This window comes from Miscanthus floridulus, chromosome 17 (assembly GCF_019320115.1).
Source record: "Miscanthus floridulus cultivar M001 chromosome 17, ASM1932011v1, whole genome shotgun sequence".
In the NCBI taxonomy this organism is placed as follows: Eukaryota; Viridiplantae; Streptophyta; class Magnoliopsida; order Poales; family Poaceae; genus Miscanthus; species Miscanthus floridulus.
In genome coordinates, this window is record NC_089596.1 from 90,421,022 (window position 1) to 90,448,328 (window position 27,307).

At 45.0% G+C, this 27,307-nt stretch overlaps 1 protein-coding gene and 1 pseudogene across 1 annotated transcript; both read left to right on the forward strand.

The window, feature by feature from the left end:
• The first annotated feature begins 487 nt into the window (after window positions 1-487).
• LOC136517215 (thioredoxin H-type-like) lies at window positions 488-2,484 on the forward strand. The gene is made up of 3 exons (XM_066510744.1): window positions 488-706; window positions 1,849-1,971; window positions 2,066-2,484. The coding sequence occupies exons 1-3, from the start codon at window positions 581-583 to the stop codon at window positions 2,198-2,200; spliced, it is 384 nt and encodes a 127-aa protein (XP_066366841.1). The 5' UTR covers window positions 488-580; the 3' UTR covers window positions 2,201-2,484.
• Window positions 2,485-2,609: 125 nt separating this feature from the next.
• Window positions 2,610-6,079, forward strand: LOC136517214 (uncharacterized; annotated as a pseudogene).
• Window positions 6,080-27,307: the final 21,228 nt, after the last annotated feature.

The following is a 27,307-nucleotide window of genomic DNA, read 5'->3' on the forward strand; positions in this document are numbered from 1 at the left end:
CGTGGGAGGAGGAGGGGAAGAGGGAGGTCACCACAGACGCTAGGACGAGCTCCGGCGAACCCTATCGCCCGTAGTGGGGCGGTGGTCAGTAGCGGGGTCGAGGACGAGCAGGAACTGCAGTGAGGCTGGAGGGGGAAGAAGAACCTTGTGAAAAAAAAAATCGAGTGTGAGGTGGGAGGGAAACACATGAACGACAGATAGACAGACTATTTTCTTATTTCTCCTTGTGTAAATTTTTGTTCGTTCTTGCATGAATACGGATGCTTGCATCATCTTTCCATACATAATTTTAGTTGGATTTTTAAAAACACTATTTATGTTTTTTTTTAATTGGAGCACGGGAGCGTCTAGTCAGACGGATATATTCTCAAACCCATGGGCCCGAGCCCCTGGTCGTAATTTCCCCTGGGCGCAAGGGCATATTGGTAATGTGGTCCCACGTTGGATTCCCCTCGAACATGCAAATATCTTCCGGGTCGAGGAGAGAGAAGGACAGAAGAACAACCGTTCCGTGTCTGCGTACAGTGTGTCCCCTCCTCAACTCCTCAAGCGGTTGGTAGCGTGCGCGCGGGCGACGGAGATGGCGTCGGAGGCGGCGGCGGCGGCGGCGACACCGGTGGCTCCGGCAGAGGGGTCGGTGATCGCGATCCACAGCCTGGACGAGTGGAGCATCCAGATCGAGGAGGCCAACAGCGCCAAGAAGCTGGTATTGTTTCTCTGTCTTTGTATTTCGCTTCCCTCTGTGTATCGCTGCAAGGAACCTGGCTAGATCAGTCCATGCCTACGCTCGTCTTAGAATCTGCTGGACAGATTGTGTTTTGTTTTGACTGGATTGTCTTGGTCTGTGCCGATTTGTAGAATTTCGAACCGTTTGGTATGATTCATGTATTACCTGGTATACGTATGCTTTCGCCTGCAGTTGGAATACTTGTGGGCTTGACGTGAGAGTCTGTCCTTAATCAAGTCGGATTGGGATTTCCGGTTAGTTTGGATGATTTGGGAAGCGTTTTGGATCTGATCCCCTTTTGTTGGTGTGTTAGGGGATATTTATAGAAGAAGGGTTTATGTTTAGCCCGAGAAAATCTTAACTTTTTAATCGAAATCTCGTGTTCCCATTTTTGAACTTCATACTTCCGGTAGGTGAAATATGATGACAACTGATATACTAGGAGTTTAGCAGCAGATTTGAAAAATGTAACATCCTTTATGGAATTCGGCCCTTTGAAGTTAGCGTAATAAAAAGTGTGTAGCTCTGCATTGAAGGTTGATCCCAGTTTCAGCCTACTCATTCGTTCTTTGTAACTAAAATCCTTTTAGTGTTATATGGTTGATTTGCCGATGGCATGTCTCCTTTTACAACTGCTGCAGTTTTATTATGTGTAGTGTGTCTATCCCAACATCCTTGGGACCGAGAGTCTTTGTTGTGTTGCTCCAGAAGTTCAGATTGGTATTTCTTACAATTTTCTAATCTGCAGAGAATACTCTTGTTGTCTTCTAATATCATCCCTTGTTTTTGTAATGCCGAAATACTGTTCTAGTTGAATTGTCTACTCCTATATACTCATAAGATTGTGTGCAAACCATGATATCACATTGTCACTGCAATTACGCATATCAGATGATTCATGTTGTATACCAAAAGCAAAGCATGTTATTCACTAGACCCCCTAAACCATGATATTATTTGTGAAATGGTGCGGCGTTGAGTTGAGAATTTGGTTGTTTTGGTAATTTGGATGTGACAAAATCATCACAATTTATAATGCAAGATCAGATAGGTTTATTTTTCAACACACTTCACATGCTTCTGCTCAACGCGTGCTTATATACTTTTGCTTGTAATAATAGGTGGTGATTGACTTCACTGCCACATGGTGTCCACCATGCCGCATGATAGCTCCAGTTTTTGCTGAACTGGCCAAGAAGCACCCAAATGTTGTTTTTCTGAAAGTTGATGTTGATGAAATGAAGGTTGTTGAACTTTCTAACACTCTTTTCAGATTCTCATAATACAATATACTTGTTAATTGCATTGTGTGTATTATGATATCTATTTTCTAAGCAGACCATTGCTGAGCAATTCAGTGTTGAGGCCATGCCAACATTCCTGTTCATGAAGGAGGGCGACGTCAAGGACAGGGTTGTCGGCGCAGCAAAGGAAGAGCTAGCAAAGAAGCTTCAACTGCAGATGACCCAGTAGACCAGTAATGCTGTAATGAAGTAGTATTCGCCTAAATAAAGACGCCTCAGCTCTGAGAGAACTAGTGCCTCTGTGATGGTACTTCGAATGAGAACTAGTGCCTCTGTGATGGTACTTCGTATGTAGTATTTACTCCTATCGTACTATGTTGTTTAGTTTCTGGATACTGGTAGCATAATGCCCTGCTTGATCCAGCTTGTGCTTTTCATACCATGTTTCATCTTTCAGCTGAGGTGCTATAATGGTGAATCAGAGTCAATATATTGGAAATTGCTTAACTATTAGTCTAGTTTTTGTTTTTTTATGGTATTTGCCTAGCAGCCACTCAAGTTCTTGTTTAGCCACAATGCGCGGGTTCTTTCGGACCGTCTTCTCATGCCAGTATGCTTCCTCTCCCTGAGCACTCAAGTTTCCAGCTTTACGGTCATGGTCTGGTATTGAGAACTGATATCTGCATGTCCATCTCCAAACCAATGTTGAATGGGATATATTCTTTTCTTCATCTGGTGCCATCTCATCGGTCCAAACTCGTGCTCTTGCAGAGAAGCTGAAAAGGCAATTTACCAGAAAGGATTTCGATATCTGACAGGTTTAAGAGAGAAGAAAGGATTTCGATATCTGACAGGTTTCAGAGAGCAGAAAGGTTTCTTGAAACTTTGGGGGAGATTCTTATCTTGCAAGAAATGCCACCGCCACAAGCCATGACCATGAGACATGACTCATAAAAGAAGCCACCTCGGCATCTTGTAAATGGACAACAATTCCAATTCCATTCATTACCGTTTCTTGCTGGTTTTTCCTTCAATTCTCTTTCAGTTTCATCGTCTTCCTTCATGGATCAATGCGTTGGCTTTCCATGATCTGCTTCTGCCACTTCAAGAGCCCCGGCTGGTCAGGTCAGTGGATCCAGTCAGGCGAGTCCGCTATGGAGGTAAGCCGTGCAGCCATACGCGGCATCCGGGAGAGCCTCAGCATGGTGCAGGGCAGCCTACTGCGCCTGGAGGTGGTGGTGCTCCTGAGCGCGCTCATCCTGGCCGCCCTGGTGCTCTACGGCTCCGCGAACCGCCGGAGCAGCGACAAGCTGCTCCGCGGCGCCATGTGGATGGCCTACTCCATGTCCTACGTGGTGGTCTCCTACGCCGTGGGGATCATCCAGGACGGGCCCTTCCGCGGCGAGACGTTCGTGCTCTGGGCGGCCGCGCTGCTGCTCATCCAGGCGAGCGCGTACTCGGCGCCCGTGCACAGCCGCAGCGACATGGACCAGCGCAAGAAGCTGCTGCTGCAGCACGTCCTCCAGACGTGCCTCGTGCTCTGGCTCATCATCAACGCCACCGGCCGCAACGCCAGCTACCGGGCCGCCATCTGGGCGTTCTGGGCGCTCAACGTGCTCAAGACGGCGGCCAAGATCGCCGAGATGATCGAGGCCAGCCGCCCCGACCTGTACGTCAGGGTGGTCGCCGAGTACATGGCCGAGTACGTCGCCGACAGCGACCAGCAGCCTGCTGCTAACCCCGTCACCATGCAAGGGTACGCGTACATCTTCCACGGCGAGGAGGTGATGGAGCCGGTCATCCACACCGGCGGCCACCGCGTCCTGGAAAATATGATCTCCCAGAGCGCCGCCAAGTCGGTCGTCACGATCGACCAGGTTTACCAGTGGATCGACCAGCAGCCGGACAGCGACGTCGAGAAGGACAGGGCCAGGGACTTCTGCCTTGCGTTCGCCCTGTTCAAGCTGCTGAAGCGCCGGTTCTACGGGTACGTTCCGGCGGAGGCCGGCTCGGAGAAGGCGCGCAGCCTCGTCCTGAACGGGCTCATCCACATGGGCACCACCGGCCCTGACGCCGCGTTCCGGGTCGTCGAGGCGGAGCTCGCCTTCCTCTACGACTTCTTCTACACTAGGAACATCGTGCTGGTGGGGGCCAAGACGTACATCTGCATCGCCGTCGCCGTGGCGGGGCTGACCATGTGGACGGCGTTCTTCGGCACGCTCGGCCCCGGCTACCATCGCCTCCACGTCGGCGTGCGCAACCTCGACTGCTCCGTCACCTGCTCGTCGTCGTGATCACCGCGGGGCTCGAGGTGTTCCAGGCGGTGGCCGGCTTCTCCTCCAACTGGAGGTACGTCAAGACCGTGTACCGCTGCGTGCGCGACGACCGGCCATGATCAGGGCGGCGGCTGGGCCACCACCTGTGGTGGAAGCAGAGCATCACGCCGCCGGAGACCAGGTACTGGGAAGATAAGGTCGGTCAGTACGTGCTCCTGAAACGGTTCAACCACCAGCCGTGCAACCTGCTCTCGTGGCTGACGCTCTACCTGGTGGAGCCCCGGCGGCAGGGCCAGAGGAAGCCACTGCAGCCCGAGGTGAAGCGCGCCGTGCTCCTCTGGCTCAAGCAGAGCCATTGCCAGCTCAGCAATGGCGTGGCGACCCTGCGAAAGCACCGTCTGCTGCCGCGTCTGGGATGGGCGTGCAGGCTTCCCAAGGTCACCGATCAGATCCTGGCGTGGAACGTGGTGACCACGAGCTGCGACTGGTCTTACAGTTTCAGTCCAGCTGGGCGCGCCGCAGTCGGTGACGAGCACCACCGACTCGTCGCGAAGAAGCTGTCCAACTACTGAGCCTACCTGGTGGCCTTCGTGCCGGAGATGCTGCCGGACCCCAGCTACAACGCCGAGCAGATCTTTGACACGGCGGTGCAGCAGGCACGGGACCACCTCGACGGCTGCAGGACGCAGAGCAGCATAATCGCCAGGCTAGAGGAGATGGAGATCGCAGAGCGGCCGTACGTGCAGGAAAGTGGCACGTACGATAGAGCCGCCGGCGCCACCGTCATCGAGAGGGCGGCGGTGCTCTGGGGGCAGCTCAGGGCGGCCTTTGGCGGCGACGACGCGCGGCGGTGGGAAATGCTTGCCGAGTTCTGGACGGAGCTCGTGCTGTTCCTCGCGCCGTCGGACAACGTGGACATCCACGCCGAGATGCTCGGCGCCGGGGGCGAGTTAATGACGCAGCTGTGGGCGCTGCTGTCTCACGCCGGCGTCCTGGAGCGACCGCCGATCATGCAGAGGCAATGATGGAGATATTAGTAATAGGTTGGTTGACATTGACTGGAAAACCCGCAAAAAAAAGAGAGGAAAATCTGTCTTGCGTCAAGTGCGAGCAAGAATGTTTATGCATGTTTTTTTTTACGATCGAAACAGGAGAGTTACGGATTATATATTTAAAAAAGAAGATAAACTCAGACCGAGTAAAATAATAGAGGTACAACATAGCAGCATGACACTAATCTCCTACGACTAAAAAGAACAAAGTTTTGGACATCGTTTTGATGTGACAATTATCTTGGTTCGTCCGTGTGGCAGAACCACTCGAAATAACACGCTTACGGCGGTGCTCGTCTTCCACCAGACACTAAGCACTCCGAAAGCAAGCTACAGTGGGCGGTATCCGTCGGACACACCCCAAGGAAGAACCCGAAAGATCCATTTTTTTTTTCCAATGATCCAATAATGAGAACGAGTTACAATACCAGTTCATTTTATATATTAGAGTTTCTTAAAAAGTACATTATTACAATACCAAATATAAGAGTGTGGAATGATAAACTGCAGAATTTTAAAAATATACATCTAGCGATAGGGACGAGAATCCGTCTGAGCCCACCAGAAGAATCCTCCACACAAGGTACTTCTCATGCATCACCTGTAACAGGGGTAAATAAACCCTGAGTACACAATATACTCGTAAGACTTATCCGACTAGTGGGAATAATTTTTCGACTCCAAAGAATATGATAAGCTTTATGGTTGGTTGGTTTCTTTTGGCAGAAAGCAATACTAATAGTGAGTCCTTATTCATGTTTTCTTATAGCCGTATTAAGGTATCATCTAGCCAGTCTATATAAGCACATATTCTACTTTCAAGCAAGGATTGAGCAATCAGTTCCATTTCTTCTCCTTTCAACTTCTAGTTTTTACTGCGGTGCTAAACCGCAGACAAGCCGTACCGGATCGCCCGGTGATTCGCGAATCAATGTGCCCAGCTGGGTGCCCCAAAAACATACGTCCTGCTTGTACCCCAGACACAAGCAGGACTAACCCATCACTCTCCTGTCCCGAGTGTCTAGGTCCCCGTCTAAACTTGGACTCCAAGCCCTCATTCCTGAGTCTCGGACTTAGTGTGGTGCAAGGACCTCCACCATCTCCGCCTTCAATCAGTCGGTCCGGAAAGAGCTGGATCCACGACAAGAGAGCAACAAGTCTTCCCTGCGCCCATACCCAAGTATGCGCTCGAGACAATAAATCTGTGACTTGCCTAGAGTCATATGCAACAACCGGTCCTTAATCGACACAGACAGAGAAAAAGTATAACCGAGCTATGCCATGTTGGCCGCAGGACACAACCCTTTACACCCACCAATACCCAAACCATATCCCTGCCCGGTCACTATTTACCTTTCCATCATTTTATCATGAGTGATCATATTTTATCACCTATTTGCGAGTAACGGCAGGTTACTCACGCTACCGATATCATGAGCATAGCAGCTACTTGATCTGTACTAGTAGGACTCATGGGTAGATATATTTATGCATGTAGTGTCCATAAAATGCCTGTAACTTATATGCACATCACATATATATATTCAGTGATCATTAAAATAGGAGTTATACACTGGGACTTGCCTTGAGCAGGCGACAGATCAGTAGGATCAGCACTAGCAGGCTCCTGGGCTCTCTCCTGCACGAGGATCTCCTCCTCATACTCCTCGATCACCTCGTCGTACTCCAGCTCGCCGACGGACACGAAGTCTACCAGCTCGTGATCTACATGCATGAAATGACGATGCAATGCTTAGGAATATAACAATCAACAACTCTTAAAATAAAAGTACATCAATTTAACTACTAAGCTAGCGCTACCGACCACGGTGCTAAGCCATATAATAGCAAGTTTGAAATATGACATTCATTATTATTATAGCAACTATAGGTGTTCTTACTCCTAATGCTAATTTACGCTATATATGATAAAGCAAGGGTAATGGCTACCTATTTAACAACCTACTCTAGGGCTACAAAATCTACAGCAAGTACACAATAATATAGTAAGCCTACTGTAAAAATTTTATAACTATATCCAATACCAATTTACCACAAAAATTCCTACAAATATTAATCTACATAATACTAAACCATCTAGCTTAAATTTATGAACCTACCATCGTCATGGCTAATTGTAATATAACTGCACTAACAGGTAGATGATAATTTTGCGAACTTAACAAACTTGGTTTCACTATTTTTGGACATCTGCAAGATTTACTACGATTTATCAAAGTTCAGTTAGAAACTATATTAAATAAACATTTACGATCTATTGGAAAATGGAAAACGCCGTTCTATTGCGCGGCCCACTCGGTTTGGCTCGGCCCAGCAAGCGGCGAGCGCGGCCCAGCAGGCGAGGCGCGGACACGAGCGGCACGAGCGTGGCCCAGCAGCGGCAGCGTGGCAGGATACGAGCGCAGCAGGCAGGTAGGCCGGCCCATGGCGGGGCGCGACATGAGCGCGGCACTGGGCAGGCCGGCCCACGGCGGGGCGCGACGCTAGCGCCAACTGGCCCAGGCGAACAGATGCAAGCGCGCGGGCAGCGAGCGCGAACAACGAACTAGGCGCGGATGCGAGGCGCGCGCGAACGGCGAGCGTGGCCCAGCACATGGAGCTAGCCTAGGCGGCTACACGGACGCGCCCAACAGAGCAAAGCAGCGTATTTCAATGTATTCAAGGATTTATTTTTCTACAAGAAAACGGCCCTAAAACATGTATGACGTAGGGATAACGCAGAGCTGACGTCAACAAGCTAAGAGCAACAGTAAGCACCGTCGGCTGCTCTGCTTGCGCGCGATTGCCCGATTCACGCCAGCCACGGAGAAGACGCTATACGGTGGTAGAGCTTCGGATGAGGTGAGCAGAGCGATAAGCAGCTAGAGGAGAGGCTAGCAGTGCAACGAATTGAAAATGTTATACCTTGGTTCCGCGGCTTGCCGATGGCGCAGGCCACCCCGGTCTTAAGGACCCGACGGAGCGGCACTTCAAAATTGAGGCATAGTGCGGCGCTACAAGCGGTGGGGTGGGTCGGTTGAGCTGTTGGCTACCTAGCGGAGCTGAGAACGTGACTAATTGGATCACGACGCTGCCACGATGGAGAACCGAAGGAAACGGTCACGCCGGCCAAGACAACAGTGGAGACAGGGGAGCTTTGGCATGGCTTGGTTTGGCACACTCGGGGCCGTCAACGTAAATTACCAGCGCACACAAATGACAGGGACAACGAGGTGCTCCAGGCGGCTATCCGCACGGCCAAACCCGTAAGCCGACGAAGCACGGTACTACGCCACAGCGGACGGCGTCGGACAAGGGAAGCAATAGCGCAATGTGACGCCGAAGTGATGGTGGAGCAGGCGACCGTCTCATGTGCGCAGCTGTGGCTGGTCAATGGGAGCAGTGCCACGCGGTGGCAATGGACGACGCGCAGCGCGACCAGGGTACCGCGCGACGCGACGGCGAGGCAGAGCTATCAGGACCCGTGCGTAGTGCGCTTGCGTGCATGGTGAGCACCGGGCAGAAACGTCTGCTCGAGCAGCAGCGCGAGGACCAATGCGTGGGGTGCTGGCATAGGGCTACAGTGAGAATGCGGCCGGCACTGGCCCTGTCCAAACTAGGTGACGTGCATGCTTTTTAAAGCAGTCGCAAAATCCTACCCAGTGGTCCAAACGCCAAACCAATTCTTTTAAATGCAAGAGGGTACGTAGGGCTATCGACCCAAGCCATGACATCATGTCACTTCTTAGGCCGCTTGTTCTACAAAAATTTCCAAACACGGCTTTCGTCGACCCAATTACAGACTTAACGCGAAACGAATAAACCTTGATGGTTTCGCGTTGAATTAAATTTCCAAGCTTCTTGATATACTAGCTAGCAAGCCTCGTCCTCGACTGCACATATTTCATCATCGACTATGAAATACGTACTACAAACTTTATTACAGTTCGCATAAATGCTCTACAACATTTTTATCCGATAAAAATTCGCTTAGAATACTAACAATGTAAAGCGACATGAAATGTAACATTTGTTCCTTGTTTTAGACAAACGTGTCAAGTGGCGTATATTGATCTATACTCCAATTTACACACAAGTATAAACAAGTATGATGCTCATGTAGTGTTTTAACAAAACAGGACAATGTAACACCAAGGGTGTTACAGTCCGTCTGCCACCCCATGCGATCGATCCCACCTCCGTGAGACAATCACGACAGTTGTTCGTTTTCCTTGCATGAGACCCACGTGCGGTGGCAATCATGGTAGTTTCCTTCCATGCAAAAGAAAGTGCTCCCTCGCGCGACCATCACGCATGTTGTGATATAACTCTCTTGCATGCAAAAGAAAACTACTATCAATCAACCAAATCAAATCAAATAAGAAATTATTCTCATCCTTGCATGAGACCCACGTGCGGTGGCAATCATGGCAGTTTCCTTCCATGCAAAAGGAAGTGCTCCCTCGCGCGACCATCACGCCTGTTGTGATATAACTTTCTTGTATGCAAAAGGAAACTACTATCAATCAATCAAATCAAATCAAATAAGAAATTATTCTCATCAAGAGGTTATGATTTTCCTTCATGCAAAACAACCGAACATGATTATCTATCACGTTGCGATGACGGTCGATCCCTACGGTGGCGGTCGCGCCGCCGGCGGACGGAAGGTGGACGTTCACTGGCCTCAGCTAGCAAGAGGACAATCTCGCCCTCGCTCGCGTCGTCCAGGAGCTAGCAAGAGGCCAATCTCGCGGGTCAATTGCGCCTAGGCCGGGCACTTCGCTAATCACTACTGATTCCTCCTGCTTTTTGCAGGAACAGACATACATGATGCTGTTGGTGGTGAGTACATAATCTCGAGGCCTTCACGTGCCCCCTGTAGGACACCGAGGAGCTCGACGTTGCCAATAGACTGATGGCGCTCGTTGAAATCGGTGACTGTGAGTGTACAGACTAGTGTTAAAATTCAGTCAACCTTGATAATCTTGTTTTCCTATTTTTGTATGGTGCTTAATCTGCCGATGTACCATGGCGAGCCATTGAGTAGGATGATGCTGGGGACGATGATGAGGAAGAAGATGATGGGGTTCATACACCGTTGATATTTTCTATCTAATCTTTGCATGACTTGATTGTCACGTGTAATTTTGTACCTTCGGATAGTTTCATAAAAAAATACTAAGATTATTGCTGGTAATAATACAAACAGAGACTGTTTAAGGTAGTGAAATATCTTACCACATTATTTCTCTGAGCTCTAGAATTAATAAGTTGGTAGTATGTACTACTAAATCATAATCTTGAGCTGGTAGCCATAATTGGCTTCTTGCTAGAAAGAGATAGAATGCTAATCGAATTTACATAATCTTGTGATGATGTTCCTGCCTCTGTGAACAAGCAAGCATGACAATTTAGAAGAAACTAGCAGTGACTTAATATTTATCTTATGTTCGTGAAGTGAAAGCAGCAGCAACCGTTGGATTGTTCAGATAAGCAAGGAAAATGGTTATTTTTGTCCCCCTATTTTCTTTAGCTCAACAGACTTAATTTATGACTATGGCGCTGGTTATTTATGCATTCCATTAGACATCAATGATTCATTCATGATTTGTTGCCTGTAGATGTAAAATAACAATCATACTAATATCCATTGCTTTAATATTTGTCTGATCTTTTCATGTTTAAATGGTGTAAGTTTTGTTCCTTTTTTCTTTGAGATGGATTTTTTTCTTTTACTAATAACCTGCTGATGATAAAGCAGTTGAGGGCAGAATCAAGGATGATAGCACTGTTGAAGGCAGAGCCACCGATGACAAAGCTGTTGCGACAGAGCAAAGAATGATGAGGACATTGAGGACGGAATAAAGGATGATAAGGCCGTTGAATGTCAAGTCACTAATGATAAACCTATGCAGAGCAAAGTAACTAATGGCAATGCCATTGAGGACAGAGAGATTGAAGGTAAAGCCACTAAAGAGGCAAAGGAGATCGATATTTGGATGAAACTCCGAAATGTGATCAGATTTGGGGCACTGACTATGGAATTGCTAATACTGAAGAAAACCTAGCTGATAATGGCAACTAAGTTTTGTATAAAAATAATGAGGCTGCTCTTGAGGTTTCTCTCTACTCTGTGGTGCTAGAGCATGGTTGTTCACCACATAAGTTTCATACGCTAGCTCCCCATTTATCTAGGATTTACATTCATGCATCAAAATTTTGGTCCTCAGATAGGAAAGCTTCAGTTGCAAAAAAATTAGTTTCTGGGCTTCTGCTTGTTTCAAAATCTCATGGCAATGATGTTTCAGGGTAAATTATGACTACGCTCTACCGCTTGTTTCCCTTATTGTTGTTAGCATCAATTCTTTTAGATCAAAATTTAAGAAGTAAGAACCTAATTTTGATGTAGGCTGACATTTGGGCTATCGAACACATTTGTCCTGAGAGATCATTGCACAAATATTTGGTACTTCACGGCACTCAAGTCCAATTAAGGTTTTCAACACAAATGGTGCAAAGAAGCCTGAGAGGAGTTTCGCTACAACACAATGGAAAAGTAACTACAATGGCAAGTATACCCAATACCATGAAGCTACTAGATGATTGGCGCGAAACTAGCACATTGTAGATGCATTGGAGAAGATGTGGTGGCATATAAAGGTTAACCATATTACTATCTTGGCACTTTCCAAAAAGCTGAGTATGGCTTCCTATAAAACAGTGATGAGTAAAACCTACTGCAAACTAATTTATTTTTTAGTTTTCTGAAGGATTTTCATTTCACATGCAAAACCCTAGTAGAAGATTTGTCAACTCCAAAGATTGGGAGGTTGTTAGGGCTTTCTGGGTGATCAGCAACATAGGAGTTTTTCTATTGATCTATGGAAAACATGCATTTGATGATGCATTCAGCAGAAGTTGTCCTCTTCGTGCTAGTGGACATGAGTGTGGAAGTTTACCAGTGTTGGCAAAATTGGTATGCTTTCATATGCTGATTTTTGTTTCTTTGGTAATGGTATCTTTTATGTGAAGTCATGAATTTTTTATGTTTCTATCAGGTGATGGAAGCATTGCGTAGTTCATTTAGATATTGTTATGTTTAATGCCATCCTTCGTGAATCAGAGAATGAGATACCCATGGATACTATATCTGACCCAATTGTGGACTCAAGAGTTCTGCCGATTCTAGCTGGCGACTTAAGCTTTGGATTAGACACATAGCTTAAGAATTCTATATGTGCTTAAATTATGAAATGCTTGTAATTGCATGATGAACAAACAAACAATCTATAATATGGACTATGCATGACACCTCCCTTGCACTATTGATTGTTAACACATGATATATACTTCTGTAGGTTGGGAATTGGTCCAAATGGTTGTCTGATATGTTTATAGTTACATGTCCAAATCTAATTATCTTGTTCTGAAAGATATTACCTTTATCTTTTTTATGCATGCTATGGCCCTTAAACTGATGGTTTATAGTCAAGTTAGAAGGTAAAATACTAATTATTTCTTGAACTTTATAATGGTCTATACAACATGAAGACTTATGTAATATTAGTGTTTCGTACATCATACTTATAGGTAATAGTACAACACATGTTCATACATATATTATCGTAACATAGTTTTTTTCCATTGCAATGCACGAGCATTTACCTATATTTACATATATACTCGAACCTATGTATATGATGGTATGGAGATGCTGGCGGAAACTTATTCGTGGATTTATTGGCGCACGAAAGAAATGAATATTGAAGATTTATTCCTACCTGATATAAAACATTATCTTAGCCGCATCATGAAAAGATCTATACAGTAGAGCCTGTGAGCCTGCGATGTCGCGCTCTCCGTGACTGTGTTAAATTCATAAACTTTGCTTTTTGGATTAAATGTCACTTTAACGTTGGTATTTAATTTTTACAGTATTGTTATCTTATCGTGCGATCCGTGTATTTTTAGTACAAAATGTTAGCTATTCCGTAGCAATGCACGGGCACGCTGCCTAGTAATAAAAACAACGAGAACTACCAGTATTAGACGGTTGGATTGAGGCATCAGCAAGGCCTATTAATAAAAATTCACAAACACATCATTGCCCCCTTCATCACCAAAGAAGACACAAGTCACATCACCATGCAATCAACCCAACACTATCACTAGATGACAAAACTACCAATTCGACACATTGTCGTCACAACTTGTGGCACCGTTAAAGGCGATGTTCCACACCGAGCACACCATTGCTATGTGAGGCCAATCGCTACATATCGCTACGAGTTGTGTAGTAGCCACATGATTGATTCTATTTGTGACGTCTACCAATATTGTCCTACACGAAACTAACCACTGCCATGCAAGGATAGCCAATATAGCCCGTTACAAGCCATGAAGCCGACACACAAAACAACTACCTATGGTCACTGACTGTATAGCTCCAATCGACCCAGCCACTTTGCCGAAAAACAACACGTCAAAGCGGACTGCTTCCAGTAGCCAATCTGAAGGTCTCTACACAAACCAAAGCAACAGTGCACTTCTATTGGCCACCTTGTGCTGCACCAACCTCTAGCCAACTTTGTGGCCACCTCTAGTGCATGGTGCCACTCTATCGTCGCCAACAACTACCATACAAAAAGCACCGCAATCCTGCATAGATGTTGTTGTCAAAGACTATCTCCTACCTTCGCCGATGTGTATTCTCTCAGGTCAGTTGCTATAGCCTCAACACTCATCGAACTCACCAATGCATTGTATACACCACCATGCACTGCACCTCGCACGAGACCAGCCAGATTGTCGTTGCCAGCCTCCATGCACAGCCTCGCCTACGACTACCAACTCACTTCATCCGTGAACGCCGAGGAAACCAAATTGCTGCATGTCCATTCACCACGAGCCACGTGAAAAGTCTAGACTTGCTAGGATGCCAGCTTTTTCATACACGTCCCATGCCCTAAACTATACAACCCCTTTGAAGAAACTATCATGAGCTGGTTTGGATGAATAAATATTAGTGGAGAGACGCTAAAAATGAGTGTCTTTCACTATAGGTTGTAATATTACTTGAGCATTGAGATGCCACAATTCTAAAAATGCAATGATAACTCCCACTGTTAGAGCACCTTGAATATCAACAAACCAATTATTTACAATAAGGGTCTCTTGCACAGTACGCTTGTTCACTCTTAGACACCAAAACATAGAAATGATGAGTAGCAAGGTATGTGCTTTTTTTGCCCATGTAACCATCCGCCTCTACATAAAAGGGTGTGTGCACCATCTCCCACTTATGTAGCCACAACCATAAAAAAGAAAGTTCATGGTGAAGTTTGATAGAAAAAATAGCGCAAGGGCGATTAGCCTCGGTCTTTTGGAACCATGGTCATCTCATTCTCAAAGCCCAACTTATGTGTTGGACATCCAAGGTGCCAAGCCACCAAGCTCTGGGCCATACTTTAGTTCATGCAACAAGGCAATGTCTACCCTTTGCAGTCAACACATTGAATTTGGATAAACGTTGCTCTTTCGCACATTCCAAACTTTTCATGATGGCGCATGAAGCTAACCATGTCATCAACATATAGAGGAATACGTACAATCAACGACGGAGGCAGCGGTGGGGCTGGGGGGGCTCTAGCCCCCCCTACCGATCCTGGGCACGTGGAGCCCCCCTAAGCCATCTCTTGAAATTTTATGCATATATGTATTAGGTAGGAGGGGCTAAGATTAAGAGAAGATAAAAAAGTCTCTATTCTTTTGTTCAGCCTCTCCTAAATTTTTTTCTGGCTTCGTCCCTGGTACAATGCTACAATTATGTCCTAGCAAGGTGCTGCTATAGGCCTTCCTCCAAAGTTCTTGGTAAAATGTGACTCAAAACATCCGTAACAAGGACGAATAACATGGGAGAAAGAGGATCACCTTGGCACATCCCTGGTCCATAGAGTATAACTTGTGTTGAGGAAGCTAAAAGCCCACTAAGTGTATCACACAAAATATGTCCAAAGCCTAACTTCTACATCACTTCAACAAAACTGAATCAAACGACTTTGTGATATCCAATTTAATAAGGATTCAGGCCTTGCTTTTGTTGATGGAGGAATATCAAAACTTTGTATGAATACATACACATCTGAACACTGATACTGGAGCATCTCTAGAGACACATGTACAAGAATAATCACATTTTATAGTGATTATACACTAGGTAGTTTTAAAAATTATATATGTAAGCGTAGGTCTATGCAAACTTCTCTAGAGATGCACCACTGGTAAGCCATAATGTATATTAGTTCACTTGAGAAGTATTGCCTGGAAAGATGATGTTTTTTTTTGCCTGATTAAGTGATTATGAGTAACATCGATAGTTTTAGCTTTTTTCTCGTTTAGTTAGATTCTAGAATAGAAAAGTATTCTAACTTGTATATATTTAAGTAGGTTACAAAATGAAAAAATTAAAAAAGAAAAACAAAACTTAATTGTCATTACAGTATGTCGGGCTTGTTTATAGCTAAAATAAATTAAAACTAAAAGCCAAATTACATATTTTTGTGGCCACGCTTCTCTCCCTAGCCCCTTTAGTACGTACTAGGTAGTGTGTCCGTACGTTGCTACGAGATAACTAAACTTTTGTACTAAAAACACATAGATCGCACGTTAAGATGACAATACAGTAAGACATTAAACTGACATTTAATCCAAAAAGTAAAGTTTATAAAATTAACAGTTATTAAGAGCACGGAACCTGCAGGCTCACAAACTCTACTATATAGACCTTTCCGTGATACGACGGGAATCGAAAATATTTATGAAATTATATATTTGGCTGGGTGAAGCTAATGTAAAATAACATCATATATTGGTTTCGTACTTCCGTTTCAACATATTAACGCGATCAAAGAAATCGTACCGACAATCTGTGTCGAGGTTGAAAACACCACCAGCTTTGATCAAATAAATAACACGCCAGGAATAGGACCAAACATTGATCAATATATAGTAAGTTCATCCTGTCAGAAAGAACAATTGTCCCACTGAAACTAATGCATTACTTTGCCTTACCAAATATAACAAGCGCCAACCGCAGCCACTTTGCTCCTCCATCGAGTCTCACTCAGTTATTGATAATTGATAACATTCACTTGAAAACACACCGATTTCACTTCTCTTGCATAACTGGATTGATCAAAAGGAAAGATACTTCACAATGGGATGCCAAAGCATTTACCAATCCAAACAGTTGTCGATTATTAATGATACAACACATCTCATAATACAAAGTTTCCTAAAAAATTAACTCGTCTTTCTACAAAACTAAAGATTTTGGCATCTGCCTGTGCTCGATATATGTTTCTTACTGAAAATGATGTGCCCTGCAGTATAATACAATAAAAATAGGTTGTGTTCTTGCCCCTACTTTGATGTGCAATTATGATTTTGCCCTCGTTTTTCTAACTTTAGTGATTTTGCCCTTAACTGTTCACAAGTCAACGCGATTTTGCCCTTGGTCAACGGTAAAAACAGGGGCAAATTCGCGTTGACCAGGGGCAAATTCGCGTTGACTTGTGAACAGTTAAGGGCAAAATCACAAAGTTAGAAAAACGAGGGCAAAATCACAATTGCACATCTGTGTATGGGGCAAGAACACCATTTTCCCATAAAAATATTAAGAAACATAAAATGAAGAGAGCGTTAGTGTAGAAAAGGATGAAACAAGGGCTGATCTGCTCCTCTTACTTATAGCCGCAGCTTGCAAAAGTGAACTTGGCAGGAATGGCCACACAAGTGTATTGCCTCCACCAGAGGGCCAGATCATATCACCATATGAATATTCCTTAACTCGGTTACCAAAAAAACTACATATTTCTTTTTTAGATATATGGAACCGGGGCAATACACATCTCCTTTATAAAATAATTGGTTAGAGCATTAACAAAAAGGATTGATCATATTATGTTGATGTCAGTGCAGGACCCACGGGATACCCCGCAAGGAAGGAAGAAGACCTAGTCTAACTAGGATTCTTCCCCTTATAATCTTAGTAGCAGTGTTACTCCGTAATCCTACTAGGAATTCTCATTGTAAACCGACTAGGACTCTGACCTCCTGACTATATAAAGGAGAGGCAGGGCTCCTTAGATAGAGAGTTCAACAGAACAATTGTATGAGACAACACTTCATAATCAATCCAACACAAAAGCTAACACCGACTGGACGTAGGGCTATTACTCGATCTGTGATCGAGGGCCTGAACCAGGATAAATCGACTGTCTCTTGCGTTAACCATCGAGTTCTGCATACGCTGAAATCCGAACATACTGCCCCAGATATCCCCGGTGGCAGGCTATCGGTGGTCAAACATCGACAAACATCGACAGCTGGCGCGCCAGGTAGGGGATTTCGGTGACTTTGCATCCGAGAGCTTGATGGATCTCGACAACATGATCTTCTCAAAGGGATCGACCTTCATCTTCGGTTCATGGATCTGCAAGGCAGGCGATGATGACAAGCTCCAAGGCCGTCTCCTTGAAGATTCAGGTCATCATCAGGACCATCCTATTTCGACGATAACGACAGATCAGCTTGCCGAAAGATTTCGCACAGGCTCAATCCGACTCAGTTCTCACAAATTCACGTGTCCGATTCAAACTCAAGTTCCACTTCTGAAACAAAGTCTTATCTGAGTTCTTTCAGAAAATCAGAGTTCTTTTCTGATAAAGCTCCGGGACTATGATGTCAACCTATCAAGAATACTTACTCGGAGTACACCCAGAATACTTCAAAGAAGTTGGGTCTTTTTCTGTTCAGACTCCACAACATGGCAATATCCTATCAGACATGGCACGAAGGATCCACTTATCCCATGCTTAGAATGCCACTGAAGGGAGCCCTAGGAAGATCATTCACTGGCCTAGATACCGTTCCTGAGGATGACGACGCCCAACTAGTCGATGACACGACAATAGCAATTCTACCCTACCAAGAAGGAGATTCCACCTATGACTTTGGGACCTCTACTAAAGTCATCAATAGCTCTGCCAGTACAAAAATCAACAACGATGACAGAACAACTCACGCTAGAGAAGTACTCATGATTCGCCGTCCTCGATCACCATTGATCCCCCTAGAAGCACCCGACGTAAGGTCTTCAGATGAATCTAAGTCCAACATATCACCATTTATCCAGGGATACGATGGTGAGACTGAGAGCCAGAGGCAAGCAAGAGAAAGAAAGAACAAATTGAAACAAGGACAACAACGCCGTGCAAAACAGCGGAAAGACACTTGGATCAAATATGAATCAGACCTAGCCGAGTACAATAGAAGAAAATCAGAATGAGAAATCGAAGAAGGACGAGCAGCGAATACTCCCTACGATAAGATCCGGGAAGCACTAGAACTCAGGGCGACCTCACATCCTAATGAGAAATAAGAACAGCTTCGAGATTTCCTTCGATCAACAGTCTTTAAAACAAACAACGAAAAGGCAACATCTCATGAACAGGAAGATCAAAATCAAAGGAAGTCTGCTTTCAAAAGACTAAGACCAAGTGGAAGTCACAACGGAGGAAGTCGAAGAAATCACAGTCAAAATAACCGAGTCGAGCAACTAAGAAAGGACATAAGCAGAGCACCTACTCGGACAGCCACACAAAACTACTCTTACCAAGACGATAGTTGACAAGAAGGGGGCGCAGAATTAGAATATACAGAAGCCAGAACACATGATAGATTTCCCTATTCTGCAAACAGACTCGCTTCGATTCGACTACCTCATAAGTTCAAACCATCCAACCACTCAAGTACGACGGCAAGACCGAACCAAAGCAATGGCTTAGGATTTACTCACAATCAATTGAATTAGCCGGAGGAGACGATGACATCAAAACCTTGTTCTTCCCCATGGCCCTAGAAACCATGCCGCTTCAATGGTTTGATAAATTAAATCCTAGATCAATCAGAAATTGGGAAGACTTACAAAGAGCTTTCTGTGAAAATTTTGCGGGAATTATTACACATCCAATCACCCATGTAGAATTAAAAGGACTCAAGCAGAAAGGAGGTGAAAGTCTCAGAAATTACTATCGATGATTTGGCGAACTACGAGCTCAAGTACATGACATCACACAACGAGAAGTAATCGAAGCTTTCTCTCATGGAATCAGTGGCTAGGTGGCAATTCGAAGACTTCTGCAAAGAAAACCCAAGAAATAACGAAGAATTCAGAAGAACAGTAGAAAAGATGATTGCTGCAGAAGAAAAAACGAAAGAAAGATTCCATGAAAGGAACAACAGAGACAACCCGGACTAGGCAAAATCCTCGAAACAACAGACATCAGGAGAGAAAGCGAGGTCCAGACAACACGGTAGCGATGGCTGACATCAAAGAAATTTACCAAGCCCAGAAGATATGACGACATTGAGAACATGCATTGCCCTTTGCACCCCAACGGGAGGCACACCATCAGGAAATTGCTACACCTTCAATGAAAGGTACACTAGAAAAGATAGCAAGGGAAACAATAAAGAAGACAATCAGAAAAAAGGAGACAACCATGATGATAAGGGATTCCAAAAATCCAGAGGGATAGTAGCAGTAATCTTTGTCGGGATTCCAGACTCCAGAAGCAAACATCAAGAAAAGATAGCGCTACGAACAATCATGGCCACGGAACCCGCTACACCAAGATATCTCAACTGGTCAGAGTACCTAATCCAATTCTCAAGAGAAGACCAGTGGACCAGCGTAGGAAACGTAGGCCATTACCCATTGGTTCTAGATCCAACCATTGCCGGCATGACTGTTACGAAAGTACTAATCGACGGAGGAGCCGAACTCAACATCATCTTTTAGAAACTCTAAGGAAGATGGGGCTACAACTCGCCGGGATGATCACACTAACAAGCACACCTTTTTATGGCATAGTACCCAGCAAGGCAGCAATGCCACTTGGACAAATCACTCTACCAGTTACCTTTGGGACTGCCTCGAACTACCGCACAGAGTTCATCAAATTTGAAGTCGTAGATTTCGATTCCTCATATCATGCAATTTTTGGGCGCCCGACACTAGCAAAATTCATGGCAATACCGCATTATCCGTACCTATTGCTTAAGATGTCAGGGCCTAACGGAGTTCTTTCTCTTCGGAGCAATTTAAAGCACGCATTTGACTACGACGTACATGCGATCTAAATTGCAACAAAGGCACAGGCAAACGATGGAAGAAAAGAAATAGCCACTATCGTTGCAGAAACAAGCCAAGAAGAACTAGAAATACCGGCTAAGAGACCAAGCATCCTAGCACCACCAAAAGAAGCCAACGTGAAGCAAATCGACCTAGGCACCGGTGATCCCACAAAAACTAGCAACCATCAGTGCCCACCTATTGGCAAAATAGGAACTCGCGCTCACCAACTTTCTTCAAGACAACAAGGACATCTTCGCTTGGAAACCGGCCGACATGCCAGGGGTCCTCAAGAGAGTTGGCTGAGCATGGAATTGATATCAATGAAGGCTCCAAGCCTGTGAAGCAACGACTACGACTGATTCTCTCCCGACAAGAAGGCAGCAATTAAAAAGGAAATTACAAAACTAATGGCAGCTGGATTCATCTGGGAAATTCTCCATCTAGATTGGCTAGCAAATCCAGTTCTGGTACAGAAAAAGAACATAGACGAGTGGCGCATGTGTGTTGACTACACAGATCTCAACAAACAATGCCCAAAAGATCCGTTCGGGCTACCACGCATTGATCAGATAGTTGATTCAACAGCAGGATCTGCCCTATTTATCTTTTCTTGATTGCTATTCCGAGTATCACCAGATCGCATTAAAAGAACAGGACCAAAGCAAGACATCTTTCATCACTCTGTTCGGCGCCTACTGCTACTAGGACCATGTCCGTTTAGGACTCAAGAATGCTGGAGCCACTTACCAAAGAGCCATCCAAACATGCGTCGGTGATCAGATCGGCAAAAACATAGAAGCATACGTGGATGACGTGGTTGTAAAAACAAAGAACCCGGATACACTAATTAAAGACTTAAAACAAACCTTCAAGAATCTGAAGAGGTGGAGGTGGAAATTGAATCCTAAACAAGTGCATATTCGGAGTTCCCTCAGGATAACTACTCGGATTCTTGGTCAGTCATCGCAGAATCGAAGCAAGCACCTAAGCAAATTCGAGCAATAACAGAGATGGGCCCTCCTCGAAACATCAAAGACGTACAAAAACTAACAGGCTTGCATGGTGGCACTCAACCATTTCATATCAAGACTCGGTGAAAAAGGGTTGCCTTTCTTTAAACTACTAAAGAAGACAGACAAGTTTGAGTGGACGGAAGAAGCCAATAAAGCTTTCAAGAAACTTAAGGCATACCTCATCCTCCTCACTAGTCCTCACACCTCCAAAGAAAGACGAAGACATAATGCTATATATTGCAGCAACTACTACTATAGTCAGCATGGCAATAGTAGTGGAAAGAGAAGAAGAAGGGCGCATGTATAAAGTACAATACCCAGTATACTACATCAGTAAAGTACTATCAGAATAAAAAATCTGGTATCCATATGTGCAAAAACTACTCTACACCCTACTGATCACTTCACGCAAGCTTCGTCACTATTTTGAAAGCCACAAGATTACCGTGGTAACAGATTTCCCACTAGGAGACATCTTACACAACAAAGATGCAACAGGACGCATATCCAAGTGGGCGGTTGAACTCGGTGCTCTTAACATCGACTTCACCCCGTGGAAAGCAATTAAATCTCAAGCCCTTGCTGATTTTGTTGCCAAATGGACAGAAATTCAACAACCCGTATCAAGCGTCATCCTTGATCATTGGAAGATGTACTTTGATGGATCACTTAAGCTAGGCGGAGCTGGTGCAGACGTCCTCCTAATTTCTCCAGACAGAAGACAACTAAAGTATGTCCTTCAGATATTATGGCAAGCCACCAATAATAAAGCAGAATATGAAGCTCTCATACACGGGCTAAGAGTGGCTATTACCCTCGGAATCAAGCGACTACTCGTATACGGCGATTCAGCAGTAGTCATCAACCAAGTCAACAAAGATTGGGATTGCACCAAAGAAAACATAGGTGCTTACTATGCTGAAATCCGAAAACTTGAAAAACACTTCCAAGGACTAGAAATTCTACATGTCCTGCGGGATTCTAACATTGCAGCAGATGTTCTTGCCAAGCTTGGATCCGATAGGGCAAAGGTCCCACCCGGCGTATTCATAGAGGAGTTATCAGCTCCTTCTATCAAACAACCCGGTGAGACAACCACAGAACTCACAGCCAAAGGCAACCAGATTCTGGTGATCAACACTTCATGGACACAGGTTTTTATTGATTACATCAAAGAGAATAAGTTGCCGACGGAAAAACAGCAAGCCACACAAGTCGTCCGCAGAAGCAAGAATTACGTCCTAGTAGGAGACAAGCTATACAAAAGAGCCGCATCATCAGGAGTACTCCTAAAATGCGTCTCATTTGAAGAAGGCAAACAAATCCTATATGAAATACACTCAGGCTACTGTGGAAATCACGCCGCTTCAAGAACACTAGTCGGCAAAGCATTCCGCACTGGTTTCTACTGGCCAACCGCTTTAAAAGACACAGAAGAACTCATCAGAAGATGCAAAAGTTGTCAGATGTTCGCAAGACAAGCTCATGTGCCAGCCCACAACCTCATCTGCATTCCACCCGCTTGGCCTTTCTCCTGCTGGGGGCTGGATCAAGTGGGACCTCTCAAGAAAGCAAAGGGCAGTTTCAAGTACATCTTTGTAGCAATCGACAAGTTTACCAAGTGGATTGAATACAAACCACTCGCAAAATACAGCGCAGCCAAAGCGGTCGAGTTCATCCAAGATATTATGCACCGCTTCGGCATGCCCAATCGAATCATCACAGATTTTGGTTCTCCCTTCATAGCTACAGAATTCAAAAGCTAGGGCACAGGATTGTGGCTTCAGTATAGATTACGCATCAGTCGCACATCCAAAAGCCAACAGATAGGTAGAAAGGGCTAATAGGACTCATACTAGCTGGATTAAAACCAAGATTGTATGAAGAACTAGTAGACTATGGGTCAAAATGGATCAAAGAATTACCCAAAGTTGTATGGGGGCTATGAACTCAAATAAGTAGAGCCACCGGATACTCACCTTTCTTCCTGGTATACTGGATCAGAAGCCGTGCTACCTGTCAGACCTGATCTAGATGTCATCAAGGATAGAATAATACGACGAAGGAGAAGCAGAACACACCCTGAAGATTAGAACTCGACAGCATAGAAGAAGTCAGAGTAAACTGCTACCCTGCAATCAGCGAAATACCTCCAAGGACTAAGGCGCCACTACTAACAAGAATACATAGCCTCGATCACTACAAGTCGAAGACTTAGCACTAAGAAGAATACAAAAAACCGATAGACGCCACAAGCTACTCAGTCCATGGGAAGGTCCTTTTATCGTCACAAAAGTCATCGGACCAGGCACATACAAGCTCATAACTGAAGATGGAAAAGAAGTCAACAATACATGGCACATCAGTCAGCTACGAAGATTCTACTGCATAAAACAACTCAAGGGAAAATATGTATACAAGGCACAAGAGATCAACGTTCATGATCAACAAAGATACCGCAATGTATCATTGTAACACATCAATATTCATGATCAATAAAGATGATTATCTCTCGACAAACATATGTCTCATGGCTCTATCCGAGTTATTTCTTAAATGCAAAATGGCTGAAAATACGCCTGAGCATCTCGACCGAGAGCAAAATAGTTGAAAAGACACTTGAACCCGCCGATGAGGGTAGCTAACAAGCTAACACCCGAAATAAAATGCAAAATGGCTGAAAAGACATCTGAGCATCCCGACCGAGAGCAAAATAGTTGAAAAGACACTTGAGCCCACCGATGAGGGTAGCTAACAAGCTAACACCCGAAATTAAATGCAAAATGGTTAAAAGACGCCTGAGCATCCTGGCCAAGAGCAAAATAGTTGAAAAGACACTTGAGCCCACCGATGAGGGTAGCCAACAAGCTAACACCCAAATAAAATGCAAAATGGCTAAAAAGACGCTTGAGCCCGCCTGATGAGGGTAGCTAACAAGCTAGAACCCGAAATAAAATCAAAATGACTGAAACTAAGCCTGGGCATAGACCAGAGCAATATCAAAAGCAAGACCCTCCTAGCTACTTGTACCAAATAGCAAGAGGCTTGGGGACTACACTGGAGATACCCAAGAATGCAAAGATCTACATATAACAAGTTGTTTACAACTCGACAGATCAAGAAAGGTCAGTCAACACAAAGATCTACATATAACGAGTTGTTTACAGGGCACAAGAGAAGGCCAGACAAGCACTCGATAGATCAAGAAAGGTCATCAACACTAAAAGGATCAAGATGCCCAAGAGGGGGGTGAATGGGCTCATTCTAAATTTTCTTGCAATAATCAAATCCTATGGTTAGCCCAATTAACCCCTTGTGCCTAGAAAAGTGTTTCTATTAACCTAACAGCACAACAGACTTACAATCTATGTACCAAACTTACTCTAAGCATGGCAATTCTATGAATGTAAAGGCAAGTATTGAATTGCTCAAAGTAAATGCTCAAAGTAAATAGAGAGAGAGGAACATGGCGATGTTTTGTCAAGGTATCAGAGAGTCGCCACTCCCCACTAGTCCTCGTTGGAGCACCCGCACAAGGGTGTAGCTCCCCCTTGATCCACGCAAGGATCAAGTGCTCTCTATGGGTTGATTCTTCGACACTCCTGTCGCAGGCGAATCACCCAAAGCCGCTCATAACTTGAGTTGGGTCACCCACAAGCTCCGCCGAGTGATCACCAAGCTCCCAATCACCACCAAGCCATCTAGGTGATGGCGATCACCAAGAGTAACAAGCATGAAACTCTCACTTGACCACGCAAAGCCTAATGAGAAGATGGATGCACACTTTGCTACTCTTGATTCACTAATAAGGCTACTCTCTTGGATTCTCAAATCTCAATCACCTCACTAGGACCTTACTCTTCTTGGACACTCACAAACAGTGTTTCTCAACTATTGGAATGAGCAAAAGTAACTCCACACACGAGTGGAGCTTCTATTTATAAGGCAGCCTAAAAATGAACTGTTATGAGCTTCTGCGGGGTGACCGGATGCTCTAGTCATGTTGACCGGACGCTTCGGTCAGTTTAACCCGCGAACCAATGAAAATGTGTTGACCGGACGCTGGTAGGGTCCGGTCACCACTGACCGGACACGTCCGGTCGTATTAAACCCTTACTAGAACCTTACTATACTCGACCGGACACTGAACCCCCAAGGTCCAGTCAGTACTGACCGGACGCGTCTGGTCATAGATTCTCTTCTCTAGAACCTTACTGGAGTCGATCGGACGCTAGACTTTAGCGTCTGGTCAGTTGACCTCTCCAGCGTCCGGTCTCACCGAACACAGTCTCTTGATCAAATGAACTAACCGGACCCTGTGGCCAGCGTCCGGTCGCACCGGAGCCAGCGTCCAATCAGCATTTGACCCTCCATTCACTTCCAACTCTCGAACATATGTGAATGAAGTTTGCTCCAAAGGATCTTAGGCATTCATAGGAGCTACCTAGAGCTAGTTTTAATAAGTGTGCACCACACCTAACTCACTAGACTCAACTAGGTCAAGCTACCCGTTCATATCCCCCCTTAATAGTATGGCCAAAGGAAAAACAAAGTCCTAAACTACTCTAAGTGTCGCTCCAACTCCAATCGACTACTTAGAACTAGTCATCCTTAACCTTGTCAGTCCATCCTTTGAAAACCAAAACGATTTCCATCAGTAGGGGTATGACAACCTTGATTGCCCAATCGATCTCCATTACCATGACCTAACTTAATTGCCTCTACAAAACACATGTTAGTCATAGTAATGTTGTATTGAAATTAATCACCGAAATCCAACTAGGGGCCTAGATGCTTTCAATCTCCCCTCTTTTTGGTGATTGATGGACAATACCACCTCGAGTGTGTAAAAGAGTGAGGTTTTTGATGGGCTTGGTTCATATAAGCTTTTGTCAATAAGAACAAAAGGGTTAAGCAAGCTTATATGACCCAAGCCAACACAATGTACTCAAAGGATATGAATTAAGCATGAGTACGAGTAACAAAGCTCATTTGCATCGGAGTATGAACGCGGAAGCAAGGGCAAATTGAGCATAACACAAGTGATATGACATATAAATAATGCAAAGTAGAGAGCACACATGTCATATATCACAATCACGTAGATAGCACTATCATATAGATATAATAGTATGCATGAAAGTAACACACGAATGCATAATAGTAATAGTGTATCACACAAATGCATAATAGTAATAGTGTATCACACAAATAGAACTCCAAATATATATAGTAAGCTAATACTAGATAACTAGCTCCCCCTAAATCTTGCTCCTCCTGAGTCTACATACTCGAACCCTCTCCCCCTTTGGTGTCAAACACCAAAACCTAAGGGTCGGTCGGCGGGGCTGTACAGCGGACGAGCCGGGCGCTGAAGTACGTGGAGCAAGATGAAACTAGGGCGCCATCATCATCTGACCCTGAAGCTCTAAACAGACTACCCTCTATGGCTGGAAGTGTGTCTGAAGTGGTCTGGGTCTGAGCTAGGGTAGGTGTTGCCTGTGATGCTACAAGGACGTCTATCGTAGGATCTAAAGAGGCGATAGACGAAGGGAGCCTCTGAGTAGTCATGATAACTGGAGAAACTATAGAGGGACTGGCGGCATGCATATGTGGCGGTGTAGGCATGCCTGTCAACTCACTGAAGGATGCTCCAAGACTCCTAGAGACTGACATGTCAGGCACAAAAAGTAAGGGTGACTGCTCCGGTGAGAAGCCCGTGTGATATGGAGTGAACTACAGGGGCTACCACTAGCGAAGATGACCACTGAGACACCTGTACTGTGGGTGAAG

Coding starts and splice junctions, on each gene's coding strand:
- LOC136517215 (XM_066510744.1), top strand. CDS start 581: ATGGCGTCGGAGGCGGCGGCGGCGGCGGCGACACCGGTGGCTCCGGCA. Junction 707..1,848: donor CCAACAGCGCCAAGAAGCTG/GTATTGTTTCTC, acceptor TTGTAATAATAG/GTGGTGATTGACTTCACTGC. Junction 1,972..2,065: donor TTGATGTTGATGAAATGAAG/GTTGTTGAACTT, acceptor TTTTCTAAGCAG/ACCATTGCTGAGCAATTCAG.